The 19,902-nt window shown below is 50.7% G+C and overlaps 1 protein-coding gene across 1 annotated transcript; it reads left to right on the top strand.

Annotated features, from left to right (window-relative positions):
* Positions 1-1,171: 1,171 nt before the first annotated feature.
* Positions 1,172-19,783, top strand: STRA8 (stimulated by retinoic acid 8). The gene is made up of 8 exons (XM_067747098.1): positions 1,172-1,390; positions 5,166-5,241; positions 5,893-5,977; positions 8,758-8,967; positions 9,792-10,077; positions 14,536-14,609; positions 16,269-16,380; positions 19,306-19,783. The coding sequence occupies exons 1-8, from the start codon at positions 1,199-1,201 to the stop codon at positions 19,378-19,380; spliced, it is 1,110 nt and encodes a 369-aa protein (XP_067603199.1). The 5' UTR covers positions 1,172-1,198; the 3' UTR covers positions 19,381-19,783.
* Positions 19,784-19,902: the final 119 nt, after the last annotated feature.

The following is a 19,902-nucleotide window of genomic DNA, read 5'->3' on the forward strand; positions in this document are numbered from 1 at the left end:
AACTTAGTGAGAAAGCTTTCTTCCACCTCCTTCCCTGATATTCCCTCTTCGAAGGAGATTTTGCTCCCAGCTGCTGTCAGCTGAGGTGCTTTGAGAGAGGGGCTGCTTGTCTGTGCCCCAGTGGTGGCTCAACCGGGAAAGCATCAGAATCATCCGGGCAGCGTGTCACCTACACAGACACCTGGGCCACCCCGGGAGATGCATATCCAGTGTTTCTGAGGCAGGGCCTGGGCGTGTGTATTTTCATCAGTCTCGCCAGGTGGCTGACATACATCAAAACCGACCCAGGTCATGCATTGTCTCTGCCCAGCAGAACTGTGCTCAGGGGAGAGTGGACCCCGCGGAGAACTCCCATCCTAATTCACTCAAACCCCAGTGCTGAGTACCTCCTGCGAGTATAGAGGTGATGACAATGCAGCCCCCTGTTCAAATTGCTGGCAGAGCCATCCATGGCTCAATCTTTTATTAAAATCGTTACATTATCAGCCTTAGAACCGCCTATCTTAGAGAAGGGCTCCTGATTTGTAAAGTTAGATGTGACCAAGGACAACATAATGATCATTTTCAGAACCCACTGGAAGCAGTTCAAGGCAACCCAGCTTCCAGTTCTCTGCCGTCACGTACCTTTTTGCTTTCACATGTAGAAGAGTGCGTTCTCTTCTTTTTTAGGTACAGTATACATGCGGAAAAGTTCACGAATCTAAAGAATACACCTTGATGGATTCTTTTCATATACTACATACACCTGTGTAACTACTTCCCAACTCAAAGAGGGGTGCCTTCTCACAGTAGGAAAGACCTCCAAGGGTGGGACACATACTTGTTCCACCTCTGACAGACTGTAAAGAATGCGATCTCAGGGTACGGCTTGCTCTCCTTGGCCACTGTGGTCAATTAACAAGTGTCTGGTGAGTACCTGCAAGGTCCTGGAAACTTCCAGGACCTGGTGTAAAGCAGCTGTGCCCTTCAACTGTAAGTCAGATATGAGCACCTTGTGTTTTAGGAGTCGAGCTTCAATAACAGATTTTGTATCATCTGTTATTTATTGTGTATCTGTCATCGATTAGACTCATTGGTTTGGGACCTTTTACTTGGGAGTTGTTTCCCTTTCTTTCTGCTTCAATCCACTTTCCTTTTTCTTTAATGTTGTATCTTTATTATTTAGGGCCAAACAAAGCCTGGTACGTTGCAGCTTCTCATGGAGACCTCTGGAGAAGACAATAACCCCAGCGGCAGAGCAATGCCCTGGTCCCTGGCACAGCTGCAGAAGGTCGAGCCGCGGGTGGCCCGCAGACGCCTGTCCCAGGCCCGCCACCGAGCCACCCTGGCAGGGCTCTTCAACAGCCTCAGGAAGACCGTTTACTCCCACTCTGATCTCACAGCCTCAAAGGTACGGGGACCTTAGGATAGGGAGGAAAAGGTCCCACGCATGGAGGGACTATGGAGCCGAGATGGGGACTGGCCTGGAGCTCCCGCCCCCGAGGGCTGCGGCCTGGGTGGGTCAGCGGTCAGCTGCGGACCCCTCATGACACTCTGTCTGCTGCTGCATGTGGGTAAAGCCTGAGAGCCGGGCCTTACCTACCTGCTGCAGACAAGCCTGGCCTTGGAGGGGAAGTGACGGCCCGAGAGGCCCGGTGAGCCAGTGACTGCAATGCCCATCCCTCTCACGGGCAGTGGTGAGCCTCTAGCAGCTGCCCAGACCCTATGTCCTCAGCCCAAGCACACACACGTACCCCAAAGCACACCCACCAGTACACGCCCGTGTGTGCCTCTCAGTTTTCATGCATCAACCAGGTCTTTCCCTAGGCGACAGGGCTCTCCAGGTAGGCATTTATCTTTTCCTGATCTTAATTTTGCCTTTCTCCTTATGCAGCTTTTTCATTGCTGATCAGTGCCTCTGGTGGAGCACAGAAGGTTCGGGTGGGTTTGGGTGGTGGTGGGAGAATGGAGTGGGTATCACTGCAGGAAGCATTTAGGAGGTCTCCGACAGGGGAGAGGTCCCCGACAGCCTCAAGTCCCTCCACCCTCTTTTAAAAGAGGAGGGAACTGGAGTCCAGACAGGACCTGTCAGCTGGTTGGTGGCAGATCCAGGAGGAGGCCTGGTTTCGGGCTCCAGACCTGGCCTTCTTTCCCCGTCCATCTCTCTGGACCAGCCCGATGCCTTGCAACTGCTTCCAGACAATGGGTTTCCCTCTGGGCTGGTGCTTTCAGCAGAGCTGCACTTATGGAGAGGGACCATTTGACGGGTGGGAGCATCCTGCCTCCAGAGCTGGCACCGGAGCCTTGCTGAGGGCAGGCACACAGAAGAGCCCCTCAGTGGGCACAGGGCCAGGGCCTCTGTGGAAATTACAGGAAGGCGCCCAGAGCGCCCTTGTGCAGGGCTCCAACTGGGGCTGGAAGAATATCCACAGAGGTCCCACGTGCTCCTCTGGAAGGCTCTGGGTTGTAGCGGGAGAGGTATGGGGAGGGCTACTCCCTGGCTGAGCCAGGCGCAGGGGCTCGGGACTCAGGTGAGGGTGGGGAGAGAGAGTCCACATCTGGGCCTCTCAGCAAAGAGCTTGTCCAGCACAGCTCTGCTCTGTGTCCCCTGGGTGACGAAAACCCCAAAGTCCCTGTCATTGGCCAGTGAAGAAGTTTGCACAGCCTGCAGCACAGCTGAAGAAAGAACGGGTACTCAGGGCTGGCAGTAAGGAGTGGAAGTGAATCTAGAGGAAAACCCTTTGCAGCCCCTAAAACTCACACCTCACGACGTGGTGGTTGAGAGCCTGGATGTTAACTGGCCTCGGTGCACGTGAGGCAGGTTACTCGCTAAGCTTCAGTTAACACACCTGTTAAACAGGGACAACCGTCATGTCTTCCTGAGGCCTGCTGTGGAGTTCTGCAATATAGTAGCATGAAAAACATAGCACGGTCATATGTGGTTTAGAACGTTAGTATCACTTAGGAGTATCACTTAGTATCACTGAGGCTCCAGAAAGTTAGACAGTTTGCCTGGAATGGCACAGCCAGAGGGCGGTCTGGAGATCAGATGTTTTCTGTCCTCTCCTTCTTTCTCTTTCGTGCTGGAGGGACAACCCTGAATTTTGCATTTGTGATGTCCATGGAGAAAGGATTTGCTCTACAAGAGTGAGCTGCACGTATGCGTGGTAGCAAGGTGTTCCTAGTTGTCTGTGGCTGCCAGAACAAAATACCACACACCAGGTGGCTTAAAACAACAGAAATGTATTGTCTCAGAGGTCTGGCCTCTAGAAGTCCAAAATCAAGGTGTCCACAGGGCCGTGCTCCCTCTGACGGTTCTAGGGGAGAAGACTTCCTTGCCTCTTCTGGCTTCTGGCATTTGCTGGCAATCCTTGGCGTTCCCTGGCTTACAGAGCCATCACTCCAGTTACATGGCCGTCTTCTCCCTGTGTCTTCATATTGTCTTCCCTGTGTGTGTGTCTGTCTCTGCATTCAAATTTCCCCTTTTTATAAGGACACCGGTCATACTGGATTAGGGCCCACCCTAATGATGTCTTTTTAACTTGATTACCTGTAGAAAGCCCCTATTTCCAAATAAGGTCACACTCACAAGTCTGGGGGTTAGGACCTCAACATATCTTTTTTAGGGGAACACAATTCAACCCAGACAAAGGTCCTAAGAAAATCAGCCTGCCAAAACCATTCTAGAAACAGAATTTCAATGAATTGCACCCGGCTTACCTAGCTCTGTGCTGGTCCAGTTGACGTAGTGAGACTGCGAGGTGAGCGTGGGGTGGCCCGGCTGTGCGGACACAGGTGACCAGCCTGGACCAGAGGACTAGAAAGTCCTCGCCTCACCCTGAGAACAAGCCTGAGGTTCACGCCACCTGTCAGCCCCTAGTGTCCGAAGAGGGGACAGAGTCCTTGCTGACCCAACGGTATAATCCTGAAGCCGGGGTGGGACAGGGGCAGCAGATAGTGTAAAACAGCAGGTGGCCCCTGCTCTAAAGGAGATCCTGTGTCCACTGTGTTCTCCTGTCGCTGTCTTTTGGGTCTTCAGAGCGCTGTGCTTTGAGGTTCCTCAAGTCTTCTTGTGCACCAGCCAGGGCAGCGGGAGTCTACAATGGCAGCCCCTGGGCTGTGGGCCCCTGGCTGCTACGGCGTCCTCTCCCACCGCCTCCCCACTTTCCGCAGCTCCCTGAGCGAGGCCTGTGTCCCCCAGCACTTCAGAGTCCATGCATACTCTGGGGCTCAGCTGAGCTCAGCTGCCCGGAAGCCCGGCTCCATCGAGCCCTCCAGTTAGATAGGTTCCTCCTCCCGCTGCCGTGCGTTCCCACAGCGCTTTGCGGTGCTTACTGAATTCTAGCGCGTGTTACACGCAGTTGTTACGTGTTTTGTGCGTTGAGTGGTTGTTTCCATGCTCATCTTCCCTGTTAGAATGTCAGCGGCCTGAAAGCAGGGCTGTCTTGTTTACTCTGTGTCTCCGGGCTAAGCACACAGCTTTGCCCTCATACATTCCGGATGAAGGTGTGGGACTCCTGACAGGCATCGGGTGTCTGCATAATAAACAACATTTAGCATTTCTCATTTTTGAATAATCTTGCGGTTACCATTTTGACTGTAGTAATATTACATACAGTACAAAAGGAAAGAAGGGAGGGAGGGAGGGAGGGAGGGAGGCAGAAATGCTTGTGGTTCCGCTCTTGCAGAATAGGGAATTCACAGTTCAAGTTGACAGAGCACTTGATCAATGTTTAGATCAACTAGAGTGTACACATTTAGCAAACAAACAATATTAGCACGTTTAATGTTAACCTGCCGCTCGCACACTGGGACAAGCGAGCAGAAGTTAATTGGCCTTCGTGCTGCCTGGAGCTCTAACCATCAGGCCACCTGTGCCGTCACCGTCCACGCCGACTTCACGTAGCGTATATAGTAGTGTGCAACCCTAGTTGTCTGCTGAGCTCAGCTTAATTGTTTCCAAATACTTTGATATTTCTGTGAGAACCATTTCCAGAATACAAAGTAAATGTCATGCCTTCTGTGGATCAGAACAAACTTCCTACCTTTTCTGTCGACAGCGTCAAGGACTGAGGCTTTGCCCCCGAGGGAGGGTGGCCTCAGGCCAGGAAAGGGGCTCCTGTGTCCGCAAAACCTTCTCTGTGGTGGGAGCCTGGCTTTTCCGCACTGTCTGTCTCTGTCCTCAGTGGCAGGTTTTGAATAAGGCGAAGAATCGTATTCAGGAGCTGGAACAAACCTTGGATACTCTGCTGAAGCTGAAAGGTAAGAGATCCCTACCTGCCACTCCTCTACCTCCCAGGGAAGGGCTGGCTTGTTTTTCTATTGAAAACAAGGAGATTGGGTTAAGCCAAGTGAACATATATTTACTGAGAGCCTACTGTGTGTCAGGCACTGCACCTGGGCCAGGGGTATGGTGAGATCCATGCGCCTGTCCTCAGGGAGCTTAGCGTCTGGCAGGACAGACAGACGTCAGCGGGCTGTGTGAGCATGATGAGCTCCTTCCTAGGTGCTGTTGAAGGGTGCCTGACCTCCTCAGGTCAGAGAGGCCAGAGAAGTGGACTGGGGCCTGTCCAACTCAAAAGCAAGGGGCAGAAGCTGTCTCCCTTCCTTGCACTCAGGCTGGGAGACATGGCTGGCTGGGAATTTGGGTTTCATAAGCTAGTGAAAGCCGAATTCTGAAAGGGATACTTTCCATGTCTTGACTGAGAAAGTCCAGTTCAAGAAACTCTTCCCCTGTTCTAGTGCTCTCCCCGCACACCTAAAAGGAGACGTGAAACTGGGCTCTTGACGCCCTAACACTGAACCTGGGTGGGCTCAGCGACCACCCATGGTCCACCCAGGCCGGAAAGGCAGGAGGGACTGGACAAAGTCCCAACTATCATGTGTGACCCTTGACTTCAACTTCCCTCATAGAATCCTTCAACCTGGAGGATGGGAATGTAAACAGCTTAGAGGAGGTCAAGGAAGAATATGCCAGCATGCACTCTAGAAATCCCAGGTAAGACACCCAAGCATCAGGAGACCTAGAATCTGCTGTTCTACTGCCACAGTGCTGCTACAGCTCCACAGCCCACCTTTCCCCTCCAGAACACAGAACCGAGGAAGAGGTGCTGCTTACCTGTTTAGAACAGCCTTGTGCTGGAGAGATTTCTTTTCTGTTTTATTCGAATCACACGCATTGGATTTTTTCCCGATTATGAAAATCCTACTTATTAACAGAGAATGTCAAAAAGACAGAAATGCCCAAAAAAGAAAATTAAAATACATATTATCTCACCACTAAAAGAAAATCAATGTTAATCTTAAAGAATATCCTAGTCTTTTTCATTTTGCACATTATTTTGTAGAGAAATGAGATCATAGTGTTCATATCGTGTTATAGCTTTTAAAGAAACTCACCTAATGGCTTTATTGAGGATATATATGAAAATAATGAAAATCCAAATCTCTGCCTACTTTCCAAGCTTCGTAGGACCCTAAGAAAAACCAAACTGAACTTCAGAGAGGAAAGGAAAAGTAGTACACTCAGGTGTCACAGATGCTGAAAGGGGAACCTCCTTTATAATGTCACAGTCAGACAAGAGAGGCTGATTCGAACAATGTCTTTCTCGTACTTTTATGATCTCATTTTGAACATTTAACTCTCGCACTTTTTGATGTGTACTTTGTAGACTTAGTCTTTGCTGTGCTCTCAAAGGATGACCCAGGCCCTGTACCACCATCCTGCACAGCTGCTTCGAGAGCGGCCTGGACTTTAGGGACAACGGCTGGGCCCTCATCACCTCTGGTGGCCCCAGGGCGTGCCCAGCACAGTGTACATTCAGGCTGGCCTCTCAGGAGGCACAGGAGTACGTGTATAAACAATTTTACTCACTCTGAAAAGGGGACTGCGAACTACTTACTGTCAGAACCTCCTGAGAGCCTGCCGAGGTGAAGTGATGTTGTTTCCTCTTTTTTCGGTGGGGTTACTACTGATGAATTTTATTTTCTTCTCCGTGCTTTTCTGTATTTTCCCATTTTTTAAAACAATAAGTGTGTATTATTATATCCTAAGGGAAATAATCAGGGGGAAATGATAGATTATTAAATTAAATCCACATTGTAGACAACATGAGAATACAGAAAAGTATTAGAAGGACACGATCACCTATAATCACACTCTGCACTGCTTTGGTCGTCGGGGGGTGGAAGCAAGAGTGGGGTGTGTGTCTGTGTGTGTGTGTGTGTGTGTGTGTGTGTGTGTGTGTTGAGTGTACGTGGCAGGGTGTTTGTGGCCACGTTTTACAAATCAGACTAGCCCCACCTGGAAATCAGCCTGGGAGATGATCTCAGTGAGGCAGATGTTAGCTACTGATCCCACCACATTTATTACATAAGCCATCCTCTCCTTCCTGATTTAACATACGACCACTATCACATACTAAAATCTTATTAATACTTGTATCACTTATCCACATGAGGATGACTAAATTTCTTTCAGAATCATATTAATTAGGGAGGATTTTTTCACTAGAATTATTATAAGCCTACAATAATTAAAACTGTGGTACCAGCAGAGGAATAGATTATTACATTTTATAATTATTATATTTTAATTAATTAATTAAATTGTGCGTGAACTTAAGTGCCTTTGTTCAGGATCATTTGTATTTCCTCTCCTGGGAGCTTCTTTTAACCTATTCTTTGCCCATTTTCCTATTGGGTTGGTGGTCTTTTTCTTATTTAGTGGTAGAAGGGCTTTATGTATCATAAGAAATCAGCCCTCTTTCTAGTATATGGATTCCAAACAATTGTACCTTGGTTGGTTGTTTTCCATTTTGCTTTCAATGTTTCTGTTTTTTCTTTTGTCCATGCAAAAATGAAGTCTACTCTGTCCATCTGTAATGGCACCTGATGTTGGGTGAATAGAAAGGCTTCCTCCACTCTGAGATTAGAGAGAGAGAAAGAGGGGTTGAGACTTCTCCTATGTTTTCTTCTGGCACACTTGCTTTTTAACTCAATCTGATACCTTGGGGATTATTCCTATCAGTATAAAGAGATTCTGGGTACAAGTCCTGGTTTTCCAAATTATGTCATGTTGTTTCAGTCTCAAAACTGTCTTCTGAAGAGCAGAATTAAAAACCTTATGAAGCCCAACTTATTCATTGTTTTCTTTTCTAGATGGAGCTTTTAGTTTAAACCGAAGTATTTAACCATGGGTTTTTGTGCTATTGTAAATGGTACTTTTTAAAATTTCAATTACCAATTATTCATTGCTAGTCTATAGAAATACTATTGGTTTTTGTATACTGACCTTATATTCTGCAACCTTGCTTCCTTAGTTCTGGTCACATAGTTGTAGATTCTTTGGGATCTTCTACATAGATAATCACATTGTCTGCAAATAAAGACAGTTTTATTTCTTCTTTCCAATCTGTACACCTTTTATTTCTTTGGTTCACCTTATTGGACAGGCTCTAATCTCCAGCACAATTTTGAATAGAAGTGGTAAGAGAGGACATCCTTGTCTTATTCCTGATCTTAGCAGAGAAACAGTCTTTTACTGTTAAATATGATGTTAGCTGTAGGTTTTTTGTAGATGCCTTTTATTAGGCTGAGGAAATTCCCTTCTATTCCTAGTTTCATCATGAATGGACGTTGAATTTTGCCAACGCTTTTCTGCACCTGTCGAGATGATCATATAGGTTTTTTTTCTTTAGTCTGTATATGCTAAAATTGTGTCAAGAATTTCAGTCTTGATGTTCATGAGGGATTACCTTGTTTCCATTTCCTCCCCAGTCTGATATTAAATACAGTTCATCAGAAAGGTTCCGACAGCTGGTGCCCAATCGAGGCAGTCGGGAAGGAGGTTGAGGAGGAAGAAGAGGAGGAGGACGATGACGAGGAAGAGGAGGACGACGAGGCAGAGGAGGAGAAGGCAGAGGAGAAAAACGCGGAGCTCTTCAACTCCTCGGTCACCTTGCTGCCAGACCTCTTGGAATTTGAACGGTGTGAAGAGCTGGGCCCCTGTGGGGAGGGGGACAGGTGCTCCACCTGGGGCGTCCTGCAGGCCCCGAGTCATGGAAGCTCCAGGATTTCCACGTGGCGGGGGCTCAGGGATGAGGTTGTTAGAGGAGCCAGAGAAATAGTCCTGAAGCCACATCTGCATAGCACGTGAACTGTGTTTCCTTAGACTGACTTTATTTGGGGTGACTTTGGGGGGCCTGTGGGTGGGATATGAGAGCTAAAGCCACCCCCACTGCTGCACACACACCACAGGTCTGCTTCAGCAGCCTTACTAATTAATCTTGGAGTAAGAAAGGCAGTGGATGGATGGCTCAGATTCCCCTGTCCCTCACCGCTCCTCCACAAACCTGAGGCCCTCCGCATCCATGTGGGAGGGGCGGGCCCAGTAGAAGGAGGCTCGCTCCACAGCTTCCAAATTAAAGCGAGGTCATATCATATCTGCACACGTCTGGGCTCTAAACTTGAAGCAGTTTTCCCCTGGGGGGAGAGCTGAGCCTGCCCTGCCTCCCGTCCTCTCTTTTGTCCGACAGAGAGCTTCACAGGGGGCGCTGGGAGGACTTGGGGAGGGACCCCCCAAAGCACAAAGCTAAGTCGCCCATGGTCCCCCAGATAGCTTCTACTCTGCAAGTGGCAGGGCAGGCCGCGGCCAGTGAGGCTGAGTCCCTGGTGAAGCACAGCGCGGGCAAGGCCTGTGTGCTGTGCTCGCTTCCCCTCTCCCCGCCACCACGGGATCCCGAGGAGCCGGCTTGGGCGGGACCCCGGGCCACCGGCTTCAGGTCCGGGAGTTGCTGACCTTTCTGTTGCAGGTACCTCAACTTTTACAAGCAGACGATGGACCTTCTGACCGAGAACGGGATCGTCTCCTCGCAGGAGGTGACCCTCCCCATCATGTCTGCGGCCATCTCCCATCTGTGGCAGACCCTCTCCGAGGAGAGGAAGGCCAGCCTCCAGCACGCCTGGGCGCAGAAGCACAGCGGCCTCCTGGGCTTCGCGGGGGCCTGTCAGGAGCCGGCCTGTGCCGAGGGCAGCGTGAAGGACAGCGGAGTGGAAAGCCAGGGGGCCAGCTGCTCGCTCTTCTCCACCCCTGAGGAGGTGAGCGGACCGACGGGTAGGGTGGAGGGTGGGCATCACCTTTGCCTGGAGATGCCAGGGAGCTGCCCGGGTCAGACAGTAACTTGGAGGTGCTGTCTGGATTCTGGCGCGCGCGGTAAGTTTCTGATTTTCCCGACATTATATACGCAACCACAGAACCACAGTTATTTCTCCCCTGCTACTTTCCTGGCCTTTCCATGGGGATTACAGAAAAGAAGGTTTAGAAGGTTGTACGCACTAGGATTCTTTCGGCTTCAAGTTACTCGCTGTTTAAGCCAAGAGGAAATGTACTCGGCACACCCAGGGAGGGCCCGAGGCAGGAGGACTTCCGCTTCGTCTCCCTGCGTCGTCGCCGCCGACTCGGCTCTTCCCGTCTGCCTGCTCTGCCTCGTCTCAAGGCCGGCATCTCACCTTCCCTCCCCACCCCACTTCCCCCACCCCGTGTGGTGACTGTGGAATGGCAGCTGGTAGCAATCAAGTTGTTATCCCTTTTCTACACCAGGTAGGAGAAAAGATTCCCTGCCCCTCTTTCTTAAGGGTCAAGGAAGAACTTTCCCAGAAATTTGCACCATACCTCTCCTGCCCTCTCATTGGCCGGAATTGGCCAGATTGCCAGATTACTGAGCCAATGAGTAATCGAGATAGGATCAATCAGGCCCAATCCCTGAGAGCAGGTCAGCTCCCACCCCAAAGAGCATTGCGGAACGCAGAGGAGGCAACCACGCCTCTGCCGTAAATGTGCTTCTCGGCGTTCAAGCAGCAAGAACAGCCATGGTGAGCCGTGCCGAGCGTTGGGTGGCGTTAGGTTAGCGGTCAGCTCAGCGCTGAGCTCAAACTGGGCCCCTCAGCTGCTCTTCCAGAATTAGGACAGCCTCAGAAGGCTGCTGCTACCACCTGCGGCTGCATCTGCCCTCCCTTGTCTAACGGGGAGGGCAGTTCTTTGCTCTCCGCGTCTGTCTAGTGCTTTGCGGGACATTTAGCTTCCATGGACCCCACCCCTGCTTTGCCCTGACTTTCCAAATACTCCTCCGCGGGTGGTCGCTTGGAGGGGACGTCCAGTGTCTCTCTGGGGAGTCTTAGAGCCAGAGAACCTCCTCTAAGTGCCTCTGATGCTGGGGGCCAGCCCTGGAGGCCCCATTCTCTGGGAGGCTTCCCAGCCACCAGGGCCCAGGCCTGGAGAGCAGTGGTCACCTTGTCCAGTCTCCAGTTCACAGACAAGGCCTAGCATGTGGCAGGACTTGTCCAGGGCACATAGTTCCTGCTTCAAGCATTGTATCCTTCATCACAGAGTTTTTCAAGTCTCTGCCCTTTGGTCACCTGTTTATGCTCTGCCCTCCTTGATCTCCCCTGATGCTTCTCAAGTGGAGTTTAGTTAAAAGGCAGGTGCTTGGGGACTTCCCTGGTGGTCCAGAAGCTAAGACTCTGTGCTCCCAAGGCAGCGGGCCCGGGTTCTATCCCTGGTCAGGGAACTAGATCCCACATGCCTCAACTAAAGATCCCAGGGCTTCCCTGGTGGCGCAGTGGTTGACCGTCCGCCTGCCGATGCAGGGGACACGGGTTCATGCCCCGGTCCGGGAAGATCCCACATGCCGCGGAGCGGCTGGGCCCGTGAGCCATGGCCGCTGAGCCTGCGCGTCCGGAGCCTGTGCTCCGGAACGGGAGAGGCCACAACAGTGAGAGGCCCGCGTACCGCTAGCTAGCTAGCTAGCTAGCTAAATAAATAAATAAGTAAATAAATAAGTAAATAAATAAATAAATTCGATAGCATAGGCTTTAAAAAAAAAAAAAAGATCCCACATGCCTCAACTAAGACCCAAGGCAGCCAAATGAATAAATCTTTAAAAAAAAAAGACAGGTGCCTGGCTAGTACCCCAGACCCACTGAATCCGAGTCCCCAAGGGGATGGCTCAGAATCTCATTTTGAACAAGCACCCCAGGTGACTGATGACTGCGGGTGTTAGTCGACGGAATTCGCAGGGCAGATGTGCCACAGTCAACCGCTACCACCCATGCCCCGTCCCCACCCCCCATTCGCCACTCCACTGGACTATGGTTTCTGATCTGACTATCCACGAAATGTTGGGTCCACCATGAGAGGATGTGAGCTCTCCTCCATAATGGCCAAAGCAGGGCCAGACAACCAGCCCCAAAAGACCTCAACCCAAGGCAAGCATCAGCCAGGATAGATGTCTTTGTAGCCTCAAAGTGCCTGGCCCTGGGGTCCCACAACAAAGAAGGCAAAAGAAAATGTATGTCAAATGCATGAAAATTCTGTCAAACTGTAAGCTGACTGCACACGTGTTTGCAGCACAAACCTTTCCTCAAGGAGGAGCAGACCCAAAGAGAAAACTTCAGAATCCAATGTCTCCAAATCACGGAAGCAGCTTGTCTGGGCTTTTTCAGGAAGGGCTAAGGGCTCACATTCTTCTGGTGTTGAGGGAAGCTGGCAGCAGAGTCTCTTAGCCATGCCCAGAGCAGGGCTCTGACTGCATTGCCATCCCCAGGCTTGGGCCAGCCCAGGGCTGAGTGACAAGGTGAGTGGAACAGATGACAGTTATGCCCAGGGTAGGTACAGAGCCAGTTACTCCTGCTGTGGCTTCTAAATTAGTTGCAGTGAAACCTCTGCAGCTCCTGGTCCACCTGAGAGGTTTTGCTGTGGAACAGTTGCGTTTGGGGCCAACCCCTGGACTCGGGATCACTTCTGAGAGGTGCGGCCCCGTAAGTGTGCTGGGTGCCCCAGAAGGACCTCAGAGCCTGGCCATGCTGCCCCCAAGAGCTGGCTTGGGAGAGGGGTTTGCACAGGTGAGGATGGTGTGTGGCCTGTGACTGTGATGGGCTGATGGATTTGAGGGAAGGAATTTAAGTCCTGCGTCCCTGCCTCAGGCCTGCTGGGAAGGAACACGGAGACAATGGGCTTCTGTGCTGATGGACACAGGAGCCCAGGCCTTTCAGTGACCCCTTCCCAAATCCTCTTTGAGGTGACCAAAGGGGTATCAAAAAGAAGGACACCAGAAAATGTCCAGAAAGCCAGGAGTACAATTCACAATTCCAGAGTCCCAGGGAATTCAGTTCCGGGAAAGTGAATTGTAAGAAGACATGAAGTGGGGAACTTCCCTGGCAGTCCAGTGGTTAAGACTTCGCCTCCCAATGCAGTGGGTCGGATTCAATCCCTGGTCGGGGAGCTAAGATCCCACATGCCCTGCCACCAAAAAACCAAAACATAAAACAGAAGCAATATTGTAACAAATTCAATAAAGACTTTAAAAATGGTCCACATCAAAAAAAAAAAGCTTTAAAAAAAAAAGACACGAAGGGCAGACAGAAGGCCCCCAGACAAAGAGCAATGTGTCCCCAGGTAAGAGGGGAGGAGACCCTGGGGAACCTGCTAGAACCTGCCAACTAGGATCAGAGAATGCCCTCTTGACTCTCATATAGAAGGGGTAAAAAGCACAGCTAGTTAAAATTTTCATATAAGAGTGTCCATGCAATACTTGGGACATTTGTATGCCAAAAAATTATTCATTCTTTATGTAAAATTCAAATTTAACCAAGCATATCCTGTATATTTACTAAATCCTGCAATGCTAAGTGTATATCATGTTCCCATGGAATATTTAATATTTGTCAACAAATTTTTAAAAAGCAGAACTGAGAACTTTCTAAATAGCAAGATTCCAAAATAGGAAATATATGCTATAATATGCCCTGGGAAATGACTGGAGGAAACAGATCAGTATGTCAACAATGGACATCTCTGGGTGGGACTGTTTCTCAGTGATTTTAACTTTGTTTCTATTTTCCATTTCCAAGATGAACCTTGTTTCTTTTACAAAGCACATAGTATTCAATAATAGCTAGCATATTTGAGCCATTATTCTGTGCCAGGTGCTGCCCATACATCATTTGATTCTTGCAGCATCCCTAGGGGTAGGCACTGTTGTGATTCCCTTTGGGATCTGGGAAATTAAGTCACAGCTTAGTGAGTGGCAAGGCTGGGAGTCGGCTTTCCTGCAGCTTAACCCCAGAGCCCCCTTAACCTCTGTCCAGCTGCCCTGGCATGAAACCGCTGGATTGTGGATCCTGGGCTCAGACAGCCTCTGCCCCTCGGGAGGAGTAGATGAGCCCTTTCCAGTGTAAACTGAGGCTCACCTCTGGCTGTTGCATCTCGCACCTGAGCTCCTGCTTTCTTTAAAAGGAGGAGACCATGGTCCCCGGTGCTTCCCCATCTCTCAGCCACCTCTGGGGTTGGCAGTTTGTTCTGGGTGGGCAAGAACTTAATACTCATCCTCTGGAAAGGTCACCAAGCAGAGAGCCGGGGTTTGGGCCTCAGCTTTAAGATGCACCCATTTGGGGCTGAGGGGTAGAGAGGCTTTCTACGCGTCTCTCCCCCAGCCGCCCAGAGCAAACGTCAAAGTGTAGGGGTATTTCTGACACATGAAGTTTTGTGCTTCCTTTCAGATCCTTTTTGAAGATGCCTTCGATGTGGCAAGTTTCCTGGACAAAAGTGAGGTTCCAAGTACATCTAGCTCCAGGTGAAGATGGGGGTGTGAGACTGTGTGTGTATATGAGTGTGTGTGTGCGTGGGCACCCCTGTCGGGGTGTTTACGGGCCTCTCCCCAGCAGCCTCTCAGAAGGGAGCATAATTCAGTGGAAGTTCTTGGAAATCCACTTTTTTCTGTGATTCAAAGTAGGTCCTAGGATTGTGCCATTGCCCTGGGGATGATGTTGTTTGGGGCTTCTTCAGAGCTGACAGTTCTTCCATTGTGGCCCAGGGCTGAGACACACCAGGTTATCAACTCCAGGTGGCTTGTGCTGCACTGTTCCCCGGGGTTAGGTGGCCATGGGCAGGTTACAGCAGTCGGTCTGGTTCAGGAGGTGGGCGGGGGGCTCTGGGCCATAGAGAGCCGGGGCCAACGTGGAAACAGGCCCGGTGCCCTGGGCTCTGAGTCGCACAAGGGGAGAAGCTGCTTTTCATGGTGCTGATGGGAAGGATGTGGAAGGAGGGGAGGAGGGGATGGCTGACGCCCTGAAGTGAGAAGAGCATCTGGGGAGATGTTAAAACAAGAAGGAGCTTGTTTTAAAAAAAGAAAACAGGTGTGTTTTCTCAGAAAGAAAGTTTAGGATGGAAATTCCCTTGCTGCTTTGAAAAGCTGTGGTCTTACAGCCTGAAGGCACAGGCCCTTTGCATAGCCGGCTAGAAAGAAGCAAGAAAATTTAGTTTTTCTGCCTTGGGAGTGAGGCTGACGTTCATGTCCTCGTGATCCCAAAGAACATGTCCATTCTCCCCGAGGCCTGTGGCTACGGCCTGGAGCCCTGGCCGCCTGCTGGCAGGTCAGGGGGAAGCATTTGCTCCTCTGCTCCCACCCCACCGCCCCCAGCCCAACCAGACTTGCCCCAAATCTCAAAGCGCTTTTCCCTGGTGACTCAGGCTCTTCCCAGCCGTGTGTGGAGTCTGATTTGGCTGAAACTGGCTGGAGACAGACGTTCCTGTTTCTGAGCTGGGCTTGGGCTGTGAAGACAATTTTGTTGAAAAGTGGCCAAAGTGTACTTGGAACTCCTCATTCTACTGATGGAACAAAAACCAACCAATTAAAAAATTTTTTTTCTATTTTCCCTAGAAAAGGCAGGGGTTGCTGCCAGGGGTTCCCACGCTGACTGTGAGACCTCACTCCAGCAGGAAGTCAGCTGTCCAGGCCTGATTCACGGTCCTGTTGGCAGGCTTCTCCCCTTGTCCCAGGAAGCAGCAGGAAAGGAATCTGCAAAGCAGCCTGCCCTCTGCGCCAGGCCCGTGTTCCGTGTTAGACCTCCTGAGCGGAGGCATCTCAAGGGGCTGATGTCGATCGTGCCCTGAGCCCCCCGAGCCTGGGCAACCACCGGTGGGAGCAGAACCGTATGGCGTTGCTGTACGAGCCTGACTCCGGGAGGAGAGGAAATCTCGCTCCTTGTTCCACAGGCCGCAGCTCAGAACACTAAGCTAGGCATGCGGGCCTGCCTCCCTGTAGTCTCACTTTCCCAGCAGGTTCCAGACATGATGTTGGAACTGGGGCCATGCAAACCTTCCATGGAGGGCTCAGCTGCGTGCTTCAAAGTGCTTGGCTCCCACTGTAATCCAAATATTTTAGTGGGTACAAACAGAGGTAAAACGTTAGGATTTTAAAGGTTTGCTGTTTCTTCCTCCTTTCTGCTGTCAGTTCCGTGCTGGCTGTCTGCAACCCACAAAATCCCGAGGACAAGTTTCAGCTCTACCTGCAGATCGTCAATTTTTTTAAAGGCCTTTGCTGTGTTGACACTCAGTTCAAACAGGTAGGACGGAGCAGAGCACAGTGAGGCCTTGGCTCACCTCCCCTCGGAGGGCGGGAAGGGCTCTGGAGGGGAGACCCAGCTACAGCCCCCCCAGCTCACACCCTGGCGGGAGGACGTTCTTCCGCGGGTGGTTGACTTCAGCCTAATGCATCCTGTGAAACGGAGGATGTCCGGGGAAATGGAGGGGAGAGACAGAGGGATGCTTTTCAGGGCAGACCTGAGCCTGGGGAGTCCCTTGATGCCGGGACCAGACCTCCGGGGCCTGGCCCTTCGCAGGCATTCCTACATGTTGTGTGACTCCTTTATGCCTTTCTAAGAGGCCAGACCGTTTCGTCGTCTTCGGAGACCCCGGGGTAATATTTGCTGCCAGCTTTTGAAGGATATTAATTTCTGCTTCCAAAAAGCTGACTGTGCAGCCCACGGGGACATGCACTGTGGGGGGTCTTGGTTAGAAGGTCCATTCCTGGAAGCTTCCACGGAGGTAGAGGGTTATGCCTGAGCTGCCAAGGGGACAGGCCCTTTCAGGTTCATAGCCATTGATCTTCTCACGAATTTAGCAAAACTATAGCTGTTCATTAAAAAAGGTAAGTGATAGGGATGGAAATGTCTCAAATAATTCGGACAGCTTTTCCATGGGGCCTCTTCCTGCTAACCCTTCATTTCCCTCTGCCAAGACCACTCTGAATCTCCACTTGGAGCCAGGGCCCTTCCCTGTGCTTTGCTCTCCACCTCCCAACCCTTGGCCACCGGCTCTGACCACTGTGTCCCTTTCTCTCGACACAGTGAAGTCAGTTCACTTTACCAAGGCCTTGAGAATGGATCGATGGGACAGTCTTTGCTTTCCCTGCTTCCTTTCTCTACACATGGCAGGAAAGAAAGAACAGGCAGGGCTGGAGCACCCATGGAAAGCAGAGGTACTCAGACTTGAATCGCCTTGGGAGCTCACTGGAAATGCAGACTCCTGATGTCCCCACACCCAAGATTCCCATCCAGTGTTGCGAGATGCAGCCCCAGAAATCTGTATTTTGAACAGGCTGTTCAAGAGTGTCCTCGTGCAGGAGGCCTCAGGCTTGGTAGATGGTTTGTAAAGAGGGCAACTGCATTCTCTTCCCCGTTTGTCCCCCGCTATCAGCTTCATGGGAGGTGGTTGGATGAAGCTTAATTAGTACCTGTACTGGTTTCCTAGGGCTGACGTTACAATTACCACAAACTTGGTGGCTTAAAACAACAAAAATCTATTCTCTCGTAGCTCTGGAGGCCAGAAGGCCAAATCAAGGTGTTGGCAGGGCCACGCTCTCTCTGAAAGCTCTAGGGAAGGATTCCTCCTTGCCTCCTCCTAGCTCCTGGTGGCTCCCAGCCATCCTCGGCATCCCCTGACTTGTAGCTGCATCACTGCAGTCACTGCCCCCGTCTTCACATGGCCTTCTGCTGTGTATCTCTCCGTCCCTCTCATCTTGTAAGGACACCAGCCATTTGGGTTGAGGGCACACCCTAGATCCAGATGATTTCGGCTTGACATCCTTAACTAATCTTACATCTGCACAGACTCTATTTCCCAATAGGTTTCAGGAGGATATGAACTAGAGGGAACACTACTCAACACACTGCAGCACCCAATCCCAGCAAACACCTCACAGACTAGTGCTTTCACAAATCTGCAGCTTAAAAATGCCTCATCACCGTTTTCAGAGGCTTAAGGAAGTAGAACATTTGGAATGACATTCAAGCACTCTGTGTGATAGAGACTCCAGCGTGTGGTTCCCTCCCAGGACGCTTGGGCTCCGGGCAACCACTATGCTCCGACTCCCTCTTTTCTCAACCTTTGCCGCATCCTCACCCTGAACGATGGGTCTGGGTGATTTTCCTTCTAGCAGCTCTTCCCCCTCTTGGATCCCCGGGCTCTCGTGCGCCCCTCCCCCAGCAGCAGAGCACAGCAGGTGGGGGCCGCTCTCCAGAGCTGGAGAGGCTTCATTGGCAGTCACCCCCAATCTGGCCGTCACCCTGGGGACCAGGTCCCATGTTCATAAGATGGTTGGCTGGATTAGGGGTGCTTCCCGGGGCCCAAGGGGATCAACCCCTAACCATCAGGGCTAACTAATTACAGGGCTGATTTTCTGCTGGGGTGCGGAGAGGTAGGAAGAACATAAACCCAGGAATGTACGGTTAGGGGAAGAGGTAATGGGGAGTCAGAGAGGTTGGCTGGGGTCATTGTTAAGGGACTGAGAAACCCTTGCTAAACAGACATAGCGCTGTTTCTTTTAAAAAATTATCTCCAAACAGCTAACCCATGAACATGGTTTAAAGTTCGAAAGTTACCAAAAGATATACAAAGAAAACGTAGTCTTTCGCCTACCACTGTCCCTTGCTTACTATCGCATTCCCTTCCCTGAAGGCAATTACCATGCCCAGTTTCTGTACAGCCATCCAAAGGTATTCTCCAGATATTTATGTAATCTTTCAAACACAAATGGTAGCCTACTATACACATTGCTCTGTACCTTGCCCTTTTAAAATAGTTTATCCTACGGATAGAGAGGGATCTCATTCCCTTTTTTTTTTTTTTGAAATAGCTGGTGGGTGCATAATGGTGTAATTCACCATCCTCTGTTGAGGGCATTTGGATAAAGCTTTAAGACTGCCCCCGTCTCTCTTATGGCATCCCAGGAATCTCCAGGAGAGGAAAGAAGTCAGTTCTGTTGAATCCAGGAGAAGCCATTCTGGAGATCAGAGTATTGAGTGGAGTGAAATAGAAATGGACTCCCTGCCCCCCATTGCTTTTAACTTCCTGAAGAAGAAGATACCACTGAAGAGACGTGGGGGAGAGACAGAGGGAGGGGGCACGTCTGAGATGATGGGGCCTTCTCCTCTGCCTGAGGCCCAGAGCCCTTAAATAAAGTGGAATCCTCTTCTACCTGTGTTTTGCAGGAACCAGACCTTTCCTTCGACGATGAGACGGTAATGTTGAGGTGCACGGAGACGTTTGACGATGAAGATCTGTGATGCAGTGGGAGCAGGAGGGGTGAAGGAGGGCGGGCAGTCTCCAAGTTTGAATGCTCACAGCCCAGGTTGCCCCTGCCTCAGCCTTGCAGGACGTTTTGGAGTGGGCTGTCCTGAAAGCATTTTGATGGTTGTCGTTTCTGATTATTATAAAGTATTTAAGAGGAGTGTGGCCCCGTGTCAGTCTTTCAGGGTTGTTTGGTATGAGGTGCTGGCCTGCTGCAGGGCACACACCTGCTCCCACTGTGCTCCTATTCAGGGGGTACCGGATGCACCCAAGGCCCAGGCCACGAGCCTTCCAAGAACAGGACAGGCAGGATCTGTCCCATGACACCGGGTACTTGCAGCACACCTGGGTTCAGGGCATTGTTTTGATGGGTTCTAGAGAGTTCTGGAGCCCACCACACATCCGGCATGTTCTAGGAGCCCAGGAACAGTGTTGACCTCCTGTGCTCCAGGACATCAGCTACATCTGCTTCTTCTGATAATAAAGACTCCTGAACGGAGTCCAAGCCAGATCCCACA

The sequence above is a fragment of the Pseudorca crassidens genome, chromosome 8 (assembly GCF_039906515.1).
Source record: "Pseudorca crassidens isolate mPseCra1 chromosome 8, mPseCra1.hap1, whole genome shotgun sequence".
Classification (NCBI taxonomy): Eukaryota; Metazoa; Chordata; class Mammalia; order Artiodactyla; family Delphinidae; genus Pseudorca; species Pseudorca crassidens.